Source organism: Lactuca sativa, chromosome 4 (genome assembly GCF_002870075.4).
Source record: "Lactuca sativa cultivar Salinas chromosome 4, Lsat_Salinas_v11, whole genome shotgun sequence".
Taxonomy (NCBI): domain Eukaryota; kingdom Viridiplantae; phylum Streptophyta; class Magnoliopsida; order Asterales; family Asteraceae; genus Lactuca; species Lactuca sativa.
In genome coordinates this window covers 332,775,506-332,790,080 of record NC_056626.2, presented here as the reverse complement: position 1 = coordinate 332,790,080, position 14,575 = coordinate 332,775,506, and the positions used below count along the sequence as shown (strand labels likewise).

Genomic DNA, 14,575 nt, shown 5'->3' with positions numbered 1-14,575 from the left:
ACCTACCCACTTTGATGTTTCCGGGTTTTCCGGTTCTAGATCCACTTTACCCGGAACCATACCCGGAACCGAACCGGAACCGGTTCCTATATACCGGTCCGGTTTCCGGTTCTATAAAATCCCGTTAACCGGTTCCGGGTTTTCCGGGTCCGGATCCATCCGGTCCGGGTTTGGACCCACTTTCATCCCTACATTGCACCATTGTTGATATTGAGGATTGTTTTCTAGCATTGCACGATCCTAGTATACCACCAACCGATAAATGTTGTGATGAATTCAGACAACACAAAGATTGTTTATGTTTCTACAAACGACACTACTTCAAGTTATTTGACACTGTTCATGCTTGTCATATCGATTTCAAGGACACTTGTACATTATTATCTAAATAGTTTATATTTTGATAAGTAAAATTTATTGTTTACATTAATTTCTCGTTTGGGATTTAGATACATGTTTCCCTTACCATACTTTTGGGCTTTAAGTACCTGATTCATTTTCAAGACTGTCTCAGGCCTAAACCTATTTCATTTTCAAAACCAAATCGTTCATACCACTCATATTTATTCTTCAAAAACCATTTCGGTTCTCTTCCTAAGTTTCACATGTTTGGTCTTTCAAGGGTGTGACTCAAAGCCTTCAAGAAAACCTAGAAACAGGTTCACATATTTGATATCTAGTATAATTATAAAGCAGGTTGCCACTTTATACCCCAAATCAAGATAACTTAAAATATTTAAAATATTTAGAATTTTAGTTTAGAGATGAAGGTTATCTTTGGGTTTAATTTAACTATTTCATAGTTTCATTATCGTTGAAATTTATATTCCGTGCACGAGAGTTGACAATTAAGCAATTACGACTTGTTAGTTGTTCCTGCTTTGATTCATTCTTTTCATCAATCAACATCCTTTCTAACTCATTCATCCTTCAATATTCGTTATTCATCGGTTCCTCTCATACCTTGTAACCCCGACCACCATGAAAACACATCTACACTTGAGCCCAGGCCTCCTGGCATTCACAGTGCTCATTGTCATATATTCCCCAGTGATCTGGTGCCAAGAAACCCGACCATATGATGTCTGTTTTGAATCCGTTGAGTGTGGAGAGCTTCGACTAGAGTACCCGTTTTGGGGTTTAGATCGTCCGGCATACTGCGGCCACCCTGGTTTTCAGCTAATCTGCCAATCCAATGTTCCCCTACTCAATTACGAATCAGTAAACTACCGAGTTTTGGATACGGATACCAGTACACAGATGATCACCATCGCTAGAAACGATCTCTGGGAAACCTCTTGCCCTCGATTTCTATACGACACCTCCTACAACTCCACGCTGTTCAACCGTGATAATTTTCCGCAGCTGAATGTGTCTTTGTTCTACGGTTGCAATAGTAGTAGTGCAGTGATACCTTTGAGCGCTAATTACAGATTTAGTTGTAATGTGAATGAGACCCAAAGTGACAGTTATTTCATAAGAAATGATCAGCTAATCCCCAGCGTGGCTAATTTCTTGGATCAGTGTCAAAATCGCATCGATGTACCGGTGAATCAATCTTCAACAGCTCGATTGGCGGCTGGGGCGGCTACAACAGATGATCTGAGGTCAGGTTTGACGGCCGGTTTCCAGCTACAGTGGACGGCGAATAACAATGAGTGTGATCGGTGTATTCGGTCGGATGGTCAATGTGGGTCAAACTCGACGTCGCCTGATTTGTTTGCTTGCTACTGTGCTAATGGAAATTTCTCGTTAACTTGTAACAATTCGGATGGAGGTGGAGGTAAGTGATTTACTGTTTTTGTATATTTTACGGTCTGCTAAGATTAACAACTTGTACGTTCTACGTCTATTTAAAACCCCATTAAACCCATGCACACTAAATACAGAATTTTGATTCCGTAGACCTGACTGCAAATCCGACTAACTTCGTTTACACAGTTAGTAAATGATATTTTAAAATCTCGAAATTGAAGTTTATATCTGTCTAGTGTTCAATGAATTATCAAGAATATGTACAAACGGATTGGTCCCAATCTGACCGCGGTGAGAAGGGATTTAACATGTTAGCTGTGTATGTATTGATAGGATTTGTTGATTATTTGAATAAAATCGGATTGTATAATTGGAAACTTGGGATTGACTAATAATTTGGTTCGAATATTCGGATGTGTAGTATTGTGTCTGCCCTTCTATTCCTTCCCCTTTTTCGGAATAGCTAATACAAAACCTTGAATGATTGGAGTTAGGTTTTTCATGTCCGTGTATGGGTTTCTTTAATTTGTTGATTCAACCCAAGGGGTGTGTGGACTTGTGTTTGCGTGTTGTTCAATGTGGTGCAATAAATAAGATTGTTTTTTTTTTTTTTTCACGTAGTAGTGGATTGATGATAACACATATTAGGGTTCTATTGAGAGAAAGTTAATATAACGAAGCACTATTATAGGTTTCCCCTACTTGTGGGTTTGCGGTTGAGTGTTAGAGAGATATTGCCTTAATGGTTGTAGAAACTATTCAACAAAGTCTATGTATTTAATGGTAAGCAAATTACAAACAAAATTAGAAACAACTCTTTGTTGAGCACAACAGTAAAAGAGGAAATTTGTGCAAGTAAGGAAAACGTTGCACAGATGTTCAAGTTTCGTGGCTGTAGGAAACATGTTCTGAGATTGCTCTTCTAAGTGATTCAGCCAGTAAGTGTAAGTACACGCATGAAGAAGTCGATGTTGGATGTATTAATAGGAGGTAGGATGTCTTCCATTTGAACTTCATTTTGCTGGTATTGCAACATAATACAACATAATGATTTGGTAATGTATACATGTTATTTGGTGGTGTTGTCGGGACATACAATACAAACATTTTTCAATAAGAGCCAATAAAACCATGTGAGCTACTTAGTCGGACATGTTTTTTACTAAACAATGTGTTTTATAATTAATGGAAGTGGTGCTGCATGTTAAAAGAAGGGGGTTGGTTGATATCACGAGTATCAAGGTCAACTTATATAAGTGATTCTAAGTTGTCGTTTGAAATGTGCTTATATACCAAGAGTTTTTCATCTTCAACAACACTGAACCCGAGGATGTATATGCCCTTTCTAATTTGTTGGTAGAAAAAATTTCAAAATTGATCGGTGTGCGGTCACCAACAACTTGGGCATATGAATGAGAAGGGAATGTAGATGCTATCCTCTAAAAGAAAAAAATCCAAATCTGAAGAGTGTGATAGTTGTTGACTTTTACGAGCATATGTCCTTGGAAAATAAAAGAAATTTAACCCCCAAGGCCAGGAAGTTGGAGTTAGTTCATTCAGATGAATATGGTCGCGCACTTCGGTTTCTTCAATGGGAGGTTACATGTATTATGTTACTTTTATTGACGAATTTATTAGAAAGTTCATGTTTATTTTTGAAGAACATATCTGAAGTATCTAGCACCCTCAATAAATTGAAAGTTTTTGTTAAGAATGAAACTAGTTTGATTAAATATCTTAAGTCAGACAATGCGTTTAAGTAGAAGAGAATATAAATATATGATTATTGTGTTGAACAAGGGATAAGGATGTTGAAAAGGAATTCTGAAAGACCTCAACATAATGGTGTGGATGAGAGGATGACCGATACGTTGAACAAGAGGAAAAGAGCATGAGATTACATGGAGGGTTTCCTAAAATGTTTGGGAAAGATTAATAAGAACTTATTTAATCAACAAAGGACCCTTACCCCCATAGGCTTCATAGTTTAAGAAGTGGAATGCCATGGTCAGGAGATTTTGCTCAAATACTTGAAAATGAATATCAAAAGAGACAAACTCGAGGCAACGACAAAGAAGTGTACCTTCATAGGCTACATGTTGGATGACATGGGTTATCATTTTTGTGATTACCGATTAACAAAAAAAGTTATTAGTAGCATGGATATAGTGTTCAACAAAAGTGCCTTGTACAAGTATGAGATTATAGCAAACCCCAATAGAGAAAAAAACTACAAATAAGAATAAAGTTAAGTTTGGTGAAATCATAGAAAACAATATTATAAAACCTATCAGTACTCCTACGATAGATTAAAGTTCATGAATTATTGGGAGCATATATGAACTTGGAGATGGTGGGAGTCAAGAAGCTGAAGTTACTGATGAGGAAGAGAATCCTTTTTTTTGGAGATCTACTAGAGAAAGAAGAAATCCAATAAGTTCTTCTTCAATAAGATAATTGTTACTAATAGCGAAGGGTGATAAGAACCAGACTTGAAAGAAGCACATGGAAGAAGATTTGAGCTCATTTATTAAGAATCAGACTTGGTCATTGGCCAAGCTACTAATGGTAAAGAAAGCACTATAGAACAATTGAGTGCTTTTGGGCAAAGATAAGATAAATGACAATAAGTGGTGTAAGGCTTGATTGGTGGTTAACGGGTTTCCAACAAAAAATAGGGGTTAACTACAATGAGATTTCTCTCCAGTTATGAAGATGAATACTATCATATTGGTCTTGGCTATTATGGCTACATAAGATATCCATCTAGAGAAACTAGATCTGAAAACAACTTTTCTAAATGGCGACCTGGAAGAAGACATTTACATGGCATTACTAAAGACTTTTCTCTTAGTTGGAAACGAAAATATAATGTGCAAGTTGAAGAAAGGTTTGTATGGGCCGAAGCAAGCTCCAAGATAGCGATACTTGAGGTTTAATGGTTTCATGCAGCGGAATGGATACAAGAGATGTAATATGGATAATTGTTGTTTTCAGAAGAAGTTAGGATCCTCATATATGATTATTTATTGTATGTTGATGACATGTTGATTGCTAGATCAGACATGCATGAAATAAAAAAAATTAAAGATATAGTTGTCAATAGAGTTCGAGATGAAGGACTTAGCGGATGCTAAAAATATATTGTGCACATGTAGAGCCACCTATAAAGTTGTTGGTCCTTTGAAAATTTCTCAAGCAAAGTCTATCATAATTGTCGTGGAGAAGTTTAACATGTCAGATGAAAACCCAAAAGTCCACCGTTGAGAATTCAGTTGAGACTCTCAAATAAACTGTCCCCAAAGAAGGAATAAGACAATGAAGACATTACTAACTTTCCCTATACCTAAGCAGTTGGTAGCTAGATGTACGTTATGGTGTGCATCAGACCAAATATTACTCATGTAGTGGGAGTTGTGACAAACTTATGTCTAATCTAGAGAGAGCATTAGGAAGTAGTCAGATGGTAGGCATGATACTTAAAAGGTACTTCTGAAGTTGCCTTATACTTCAGAAGAAAAGGGGTATTCTTGGAAGTTTTTGTTGATGTTGATTTGGGGGTTGTATGGATTTGAGAAAGAGCACAAATAAGTATGTGTTCACAATTAGCGGTTACAAAATCAGTTGGATGTCTAGGTTATAAGAGAGTATTGCTCTTTCAACCATAGAAAAAGTGTATATGAAGATTTTAGAAGAAAACAAATATATTATATGGTTGAAGAACTTCTTATCATAACTAGGGATGCATAATACATATTTTGTATTGCGTTATGAAAAACAAAGAGCAGTTCACTTGGTGGATAGAATCTGGTTTTTTGACAATAGGATACAACACATTTAGATGAGGCACCACTTTATATGAGAACTTATAAGTGACGAGACTCTGAATCCGAAGAAGAATCTTTTGAATAAAGAATAGAACACATATGTTCACCAACCTCCAACCAGAGAGAGAGAGAGAGAGATGGTTTATAAAGTTCTAGAATGTATCAGTATATTTGTTCACCAACCTCCAACCAGGAGATTGTTAAGTTGTAGAGTCTAAGGTTGTCCCGCTCCGAAACCAACCGGCAGTGGTCAAGGGGCAGTGCCACAAGAATATATTTTTTATGGACTACCTTTTTTTATCACATTCAACATGAAATGTGTAGTGGTCCAGATTTATAAGAGTTAGCGAGCTTGACCTTATTGGTTTTGTCGGTAGAAATCAATAAATCTCTCTCTCTCTCTCTCTCTCTCTATCTCTCTCCGTGTAGATGTAGCCAATCACTTTGACCATGTGAACTATACAAATTGATCGTGTTCTTGTTTTTTGTTTTGCATTACTACTTTTGTGTGTAATTGTCTAAATCGTTTGTTGAAGTGTTTAAACACTAATACAACATCCACAGGGGGGATTTACTTACCGGTCTTTGTTTTACTTGTCCCTCAATATAAAGACTCATTCACACATGCTTTACTTTGCTAATTTTCCTTCATACCTTTTACCTTTAGATTATTTCAATTTTGATCTCCATCAATATAAGTTCAACTAAGATTAATGTTACCTTTTTTTTCTCAAACAGAATCCAAAGGAGCTGCAAGGAAGCTTATAATTGGTAAGTAGACAAGGTTTTCTCATTGTTTAGCCAAGCACACATTTTTGAAGAGTTTTACTATGAATATACAAGTATACCTCCTATAATTTTCGATGGACCATAGGAGAAATGATACTACATTTTTTAGATGCATTTAATGATCATGGAAAACTATGTGTAGGCATTTCATGCAGCGTTGTTGGCATCTTATTCGTGATGTTTGTCATTCTATATAGAAAAAAGAGGTTATGGGAATCTCTAGGTGCTCTTCGGCTAAATGGAAAGTTTAATTTTCTGGTAAGGATCTCAAAAGAATATATATGTTAAAGTTTCTACATAAAATTATCCCAGTTCCCTAACATAAGGTTGCATTGGGTATCGACAACAGGGAACCACCAGAAATCATCAAATAGAAATATTCATAAGGAGCTATGGGACTATGGCCCCAAATAGATTCAAGTACTCACAAATCAAGACAATGACAAACTCGTTCCATGACAAACTGGGGCAAGGAGGATTTGGAAGTGTCTACAAAGGACAAATGTCTGATGGGCAACTAATTGCAGTAAAGCTCTTGGGTAATGCCATTGGAGACGGAAATGATTTCATTAATGAAGTCGCTAGCATTGGTAGAACTTCTCATGTCAACATAGTGAAACTGTTAGGATTCTGCTTTGATGGAAAGAAAAGAGCCCTCATGTATGAGTTTATGCCAAATGGATCTTTGGATAAGTTTCTTCGTGGTGATGGATCCCATTTAGACTGGAACACATTATTCCAAATTGCAAAAGGGATTGCAAGAGGTCTGGAGTACCTACATCAAGATTGCAACACAAGGATTGTGCACTTTGACATAAAGCCTCACAACATTCTATTGGACGAAGAATTTGTCCCAAAAATATCTGATTTCGGACTGGCTAAGTTGTGGAAGAGCAAGGAGAGTATTGTATCTGTAACAGGTGCAAGAGGTACCACTGGATACATGGCTCCTGAAGTATTTTTCAAGAGTCTTGGAGGTGCATCTCACAAATCAGATGTATATAGCTATGGGATGATGGTTCTTGAAATGACAGGTGCACATAAAAAGAACAACTCTAACGACACAAGCATGAGTGAAGCATATTTCCCGGATTGGATATACAAGAAAGTAGAAAGCGGAGATAATCTAGGGGTTGATGGGGTGACAACTGAAGAAGAAGAGGAATTGGCTAGGAAGTTGGTGATGGTGAGCCTGTGGTGCATCCAGTCAGATCCATCAGATCGGCCATCTATAAGTAAAGTTGTAGAGATGTTGGAAGGAAGCTTTCAATCATTACAAGTTCCACCTAGGCATTTCTGGTCATCTCCCCCAAGGCATGCCCACGAAAATTCTCCATCAGCCACACAGAATTTGAGCAGCGATAGAATATTAAAAATGCAGGCTACCGAAGAAGAATTATCTTCATGACTGTCGCAAATTAATTTTTGTATGAAGAGATCTTTGACAAATATTAATTCTATTCAAAGACATTTCTCAGGAATTTTGTGTATACCAGAGAAAATCAGCCACAACAAAGTGTTGATGAAATTCAGGCTTTCTTTTGGTTTTTAATGCATTGCTATTAAAAAAACTAACACGGATCAATGTTGAAACTTGAAAGCACTATCACTAGTATAGTAGAGGTTATCACTGGTACAGAAGAGGTTAAATAATACCGTTAGTATTAGTATTATTTGTTAATACAGTATAAAAAGTAGGGCTGTTCACTAATTAGATAAAACCGAATTGTCCAATTGGATAATTTGGATTGGACTATTTGGTTCGGATACTCGGATTTTTTGATTGGTTTACAACAAAACCGAATTATTATTTTGAATTTCGGATTGGTTTTGGATTATAAAATAAGAACCGAATAGTCCAAAAAACCGAATAACAATTTATTATTTATTTAGTTTTATAATTTGTTTTTTCAAATAAGTTCAAAAAGTTTCAACTAATAAAAAACATTAATATGAATTTTCTCTCAAAAGTTCTTTTATTTATTGAATGTTAAACTATAATATACATTATTAGTAATTGTTTATAAATTTTTAATCACAACTAAATAATTTGTTTTTACTTCTTGTTTAAAAGTTGGATTATATTATAATTATACATCATTTTAAAATGTTCTGGTTTTTGAAAAACCGAATAAAAAAAACCGATCCAACCGAATTGTAATTGGATTGGATCGGATCAAATTTGATTTCAGTTTGGACTATTTGGATCCGTATTTTGAAAACTGAAATAAATTTGGATTTACTTAATTGAATCGAATCAAACCGATACATCCAAACGAATACCCCTAATAAAAAGGCATCAACAAATATAGCATCAAAAAATAATATTATTTTTTGATGCGGTTCACAAATGGCATTAGAAAATGCTATACATTGCCCAATAAAATATCCGGGGAAAAAACAACAAATAGCACCAAAAAATGAGAACCACCCTATACCAAAACGTATAAACCTACCCTATTAACATATCGCACAAAAAAATAGGAACCCACCATCATTCATCATGTCAATTAAATGAGGTATCATTTCTAAGACCATATCTTCAAGTTCATTTGTTAAAGAACAGTTTTTCTTCTTCCAAAATTGTAACAAACAAATAAATTATATATATATATATATATATATATATATATATATATATATATATATATATATATATATATTCTGATGACGTGCCTCCTAGCGTGGGCCAGAAGCAGGATCCTCAGGTCGAAGGATCCTCCAATTAGCCCAGCCAGGCCCGACCTGGATGTCTCAGTAAGGGCTTTAGCGCTCGGGCGTTCCCTTAGGGTGGAACGCACGCGCCAGAAGTTCGACCTCACCAGGAGTATTCCTGCTACATGACAAATGCAATAGCTCCAAACGACAAAGAGTACGCCTATAGCACTAACGCCTGAGCGACTCGTTGGTCTTGACACAACAAGGGACACGATTAGCCAATCAGAGTAGCGGATCCTAACGGAACTACAGTCCCTGCTCCCCGTATGGAACAACAGGTATCCCTAGTATAAAAGGGGCCCCGCCCTAACTTGAGAGGTAAGTAATCTATCTCAATACTTATAACTCTCAGCGAGATATCCCCTACTGACTTGACCGTCGGAGCGTCTTCCAGGGACCTTCTCCCGGTAAACAAATGACGACTTTCCTTATTGTGACTTTGTAGAGCCTTCTGACGACAACAAGCAATCTGAGAGTCGGTGATTGGAACCAATGTCGCATCATTGGGCGCCGTTTGTTGTGTGACAAATGATAAAAAAAACCACACTCTGGCTCACCCCTAGAATGATGAACGAAACCAGCGTTGAACCCTCAGGGCAACAGAACAGCCCGATACGACCAATAACCACAAATGATGTACCGTCGTCCGATGGCCAAACGCCATCGTTAGCGATGGCACAACTCCAAAACACACTCCATAACCAATACCTGACGTCTATCCTTAGTAGCACAACACCGCCAATTTTTTTCCAACCGACAAACAAAATAACCTCAGTACAACCCTGTTGCAGCCTGTTTTCTAGGTAATTAACAATCCACAACAAACCATACAACTGTTGCCACCGATAACATTTCAAACCACCAACGGAGCACCATCTTCGTTGCAAACACCGACGTCCCAACAAAGTAGCACACCAAACAAGACATAAACCATGCTTTAGATTGCACCCTTTACAACATTTGCGGCATGCATCATGTCGCCATCAACGCTGCAACAATACCAACCACCTCCCGTCACCCAACAACTCTCCAACACATTCCACCTATAAAGCTTCTACGGCCCAACGCCGTTAAACCTGGCGGCGTACAAGAACATGCTGGTCCAACCATACTTGGCGATGCAACAACCCACTTACGACTATGCAAAGCAAACCCCAAACCAAGATTGCCTCTCAAGAAGCGTAACCTCACCGTCCGTGAAGGAGCTCTTGGACTATGAGATACCCAATACTGCCAAGCTACCCAATCTCAAAACCTAGAATGGCACCACGGACCTGGATAGCCACATTAACATGTATGAATGGACCATGACGCCCCTCAAACTTGATAAACGTTTTTGGTGTACGTACTTTCCTACAAGACTCGATGGCAACGCTAGAACGTGGTTCAAGACACTCCGAACAGGAAGCATTTACAACTTTAGCCAACCGAAATACTGTGTCTTAACCAACTTCATGCAACCGCGATTCATACTCCATAATCAGATGTAAACAGCGGGAGGGGGAGATAGTCAAGGAGTACTTTACCCAGTTTACAAATTTAATGCTCAACGTGCCAGGGCATGATGAAGGATTAATCGTCAGGGCGTTCACATGGGGCCTCCTCCTTGGACTTTTTTCCCAGAAGCTTATGGGAAAGAAACCCTAGATGCAAGCATAACTAAAAGAGAAGTTGGATAGGTACTTACTACAGGAAGAAGGGGATGCCTCAAAGAAAGCGTACCTAAACGCCATGTCTACCCCATCCGCAAAGAGCAACCGACTAGTTGGAACGAAAGGCGAGGGGGGCATAGATACCACAGACGGGACAGACGCTCAGAACGTTTTCAAGAGATGATAGACAGGGACGGCGAGCAGAAATATTCACTATCGTGGATAAACCGGTAGCCAAGTGAATGAAAACACACAACTGTAAATATCACAAAATCAGAACACATGACACAAACAACTGATCGGTCCTGAAGAACGAAATGGAAGAAAGTAGCTAAAGGGAAACATAGTAGAGATTGTGCGAAGCCTACGTGCGAAGTCTATTGCAGAAAACCCTAAAGCTAACACCAAAGGAGGAAACTGCTGCCAGGAGATTTTGATGATACATCACAAGCGAGGAAGGATGGAACCCGTAGGTCACGCAAGCAGCATCACAGGGGAAATGTGAGGTTTGACTTTTTCAACAACTGACCCAAGGCCGCTTGGCTGGATAAGGGACGACCCATTGATAATTCAAGGGTCCATCAGAGACGTTACCATTCACCGTGTATATATCAATACAAGAACCTCAACAGATATCATCTACGAACAATGCTTCCCACTATTGTCAGATAAATGGAAGGAAGGGTTGAAGCCAACACCAGGCTAGCATACCGACTTTACGGGGCATAGAATATGGCCCCTAGGCCCGATTCACTTACCACTCACACTCACCAGCTGTTGTGATATGTCTCCAAATCGATTCCTGCTCCATGAGAGATGGAAAAAGGGCCTAAGAATCACATCAAAGAAAACAAGATCGTCGGTCGTCGTTCGGGAGGTTGTCCCACAATGATTCTCTGACGATCAAGTTAGTTTTAGGTTTCGGTGAGAGGGTGAAAAAGTATGAGGTAAAGGGATAGTGTTTTGTATCAGTCCCTTCTCTTGGAGGAGAAGGGGCCTTTTTATACCTAGAGTTGGGGGAATAGAACCTCGACCATGTCTTCTACTTTTTCAGGTCTGGCAGGGACAGGCGACTTTTGATTGGTCGATCGTGCTTCGTTAGTGGATGTTTGTTATTGGTGCAAACTTTCTAGGGGATCAGCATCCTAAGCATTACACCTATCACTCTGGAGGATGATTGTGCTATTTTGTCTTTTTGGCGCATGGGCGCCAAGGAACGAACATGGGGTTGCGAAGCGTGAGGGAGAGGATGCGATGTTAGACGTACACCGACTTTTGCCCAGGCCGTCTATTAAATTGACAATTCCGTTACACCTAACATATTTCAGATGGGATACGTTAACAAGTCCCTAGGCTAGTAGACGTTAGCATTGGCTTAGGGTAGCTGAGTTGTTCTAGCTTCGATCAGGACACGTGTTTAGTGGGGATGGATTTTGACAACCGCTGACGTGACAGAGGCATTTTTGCAGGCGGTTTTCATCATTTTAACCGGTTGGGCTTCCCGCTTGTATTTAAAAATTCCCCCATTTAAGTCGAACTTCCTTTTTCTGGCTCTTTTCACTTCTGCTGCTTCTTTTCCTTTTCTCTCTTGTTTCTACTTTTTTGATGGACCATGGCTGACTTGAATACCGGAATCGTTCCTTCTTCAAGAGAATTCGCCACTCTTTAAGAGCATTTTGGTTTACTTCTCAAGCATGGCATGGAGTATCCTCGAAAGGGGGCGATAATTTCTCGCCCACCGAAGGGGACGGTCAGGGTCCCTATTCTGATCTTTGAGGCTGGTCTGAGGCTGTCGACGATGGACTTTTTTGACGAGATAATGCGCCAATATGGCTTTTATGTGGACGATTTGACTCCAAATGTTGTCAACAATATTGTTGCCTTTGAACTCGTCTGTCAAGCCCTTGGAGTTCTGCAACAATTTTAGACCTTAAAATCTTTCTTTAATTCTTCTACTCAATTCGGCGTCCGGACTTTTTCCCAAAGGCGGGGTGCACATGCTTTTATCATCAAGCAAAAAGCTCCGAAGAAGAACTAGCAAGATCAGTGGCTCTGGGTGAATCATAATCTTATGGGCTTTATTTATCCTCGCTTGAACACTTTTTCCAATCGGACGTTGGAATCGTTTGGGGCTAGTGCCACTGCGGCACAAGCACTGAAGACCATTTGTGTTAATGGAGAGGACTAGGAGGATCGTATGTTGGTTGTCGTTGGGATGAGCGCTGCCTGGAGGGATCGAGGGATGATGCCTCAGTTCTACATTGAGAAAGACGGTGAGTGGCTCTCCTTCCCCGTCCTTTTGGGATTGTTGTTTTCTTTTGCTTTGTGAACTATGTTGGGTTGTCTCTCATTTGCAGATCATGAGAGGATCCTTCCCTTTGAGATGGTGTTGAGGGGCCGCTTTCAGAGCACCTGTGTGCATCGGGAAGTGGCCTTGGTTGAGACGCTTCCTTCACCGATTGGTCTTGACCATGTCATGGCCCTTGCCGGTCCTCTTGTTGTGTCTCTGCCTAGGTCTGATTCTCCCATTCGTCAGATATTGGATGATGCGCCAATCAGTGGTGTTTCTCGTGAGGATCCTTTGCCATTTGATACAGAGGAGGAGGAGGAGACATCGATCGGGATGACTCGGCGAAACACACGTGCAGCTTCTAAACGACATCTTTACTGGCTGGATTCGCCGCTTGTGGAGTCTGATGATGCCAGATCCTTAGGTCGGCGCATGCTAAAGAGGCAGAACATGGACTTCCTTCTCGGGAGGCCAGAATGGTAGTTGACATCCCTGATCATGACACTTCGAAACAGTAGGAGGGGATGAAGGGAGGGGTGACTGGACTACCCCGTGAACCCAAAGAAAAGCCGATGGAAACTTCTGCTCTTGGTGAAGATGTTCTTGGTGTTGAGTTAACCCCTATTTTTGAAGGTACTCCGAACCCCAAGATCCCGCTCTTGGTTAGGGATGACATTGTCGGGGGTTCTGCTTCTACCCCCCAGCGGCGCCGACCGTATATATGCCTAGATGGGGGATAACCTGGGAGTCTCTCTTTTCCCAGCACTCGACAACATATGATTGGGGTTCCCATGGTTTTCCCCAGCTACCATAGAGTCCTTAGAGCTTCTTTCTAATTCCCATCTTTCAAACAACCTTTTATATGTAGCTGTATAGGTTGGTTCGTTTATGACGGTGACTGCCTCTCGCCTTGGTCAGTTCGGTTCTCGTTCCAATAAGCTAGCGTCGGTTAAGGCCAAGTGGGATGAGCTGAGGGCAAGGTTGCTGGAGTTGGAGGGGGAAAAGTGGTCATTCGAGGGGCGTTATGATCTTTTGGCGGGGGAGAAGGCTTCTTTGGAGGACCAAGTGGCTACTCTGGATGGGTCAGTAGAGCACTTTTCTCAGCAGATTGAAGTATTGATGGAGGAGAAGAAGGTGCTAGAGGTCCAGGCGGAGCATTCTCCTAAGAGGCTGGAGGAGGAGGTTGCAAAAAGGAAAGTTACAGAAGAGAACATGGGATGGTTGCTTTAAAAAGGTGTTGTTCGAGTGGTTGATAATGTTGTTGAGAGTGTTGAATTTGTATTGGGGGTGAAGCGGATGAAGATAGCATGTGTGGCTGCCGGCATGGAGAGCGGCAAGCAAGCTATACGGGAGCAGGTTGCCGAAGGAAATTTTGTCCTTGGGGAACGGGAAGCTACCGTGGAGCTAGCTTAGGTGATGCATGATGCTATAAATTTTTTCATGGAGATGGACTTTTCCTCCTACCTCCGTATGGGTGAGCTGGATATAGGGGTCCTGCATCAGATGTGCGATGATCCTGACTCCGTGGAAGGGCTTTCTAGAGG

General features: G+C 40.1%; 1 protein-coding gene across 1 annotated transcript; it reads left to right on the top strand.

Annotated features, from left to right (window-relative positions):
* Window positions 1-955: 955 nt before the first annotated feature.
* LOC111917890 (LEAF RUST 10 DISEASE-RESISTANCE LOCUS RECEPTOR-LIKE PROTEIN KINASE-like 2.5) lies at window positions 956-7,779 on the top strand. The gene is made up of 4 exons (XM_023913524.3): window positions 956-1,783; window positions 6,321-6,353; window positions 6,514-6,629; window positions 6,721-7,779. The coding sequence occupies exons 1-4, from the start codon at window positions 982-984 to the stop codon at window positions 7,777-7,779; spliced, it is 2,010 nt and encodes a 669-aa protein (XP_023769292.2). The 5' UTR covers window positions 956-981.
* Window positions 7,780-14,575: the final 6,796 nt, after the last annotated feature.

Coding starts and splice junctions, on each gene's coding strand:
- LOC111917890 (XM_023913524.3), top strand. CDS start 982: ATGAAAACACATCTACACTTGAGCCCAGGCCTCCTGGCATTCACAGTG. Junction 1,784..6,320: donor CAATTCGGATGGAGGTGGAG/GTAAGTGATTTA, acceptor TTTCTCAAACAG/AATCCAAAGGAGCTGCAAGG. Junction 6,630..6,720: donor ATGGAAAGTTTAATTTTCTG/GTAAGGATCTCA, acceptor TATCGACAACAG/GGAACCACCAGAAATCATCA.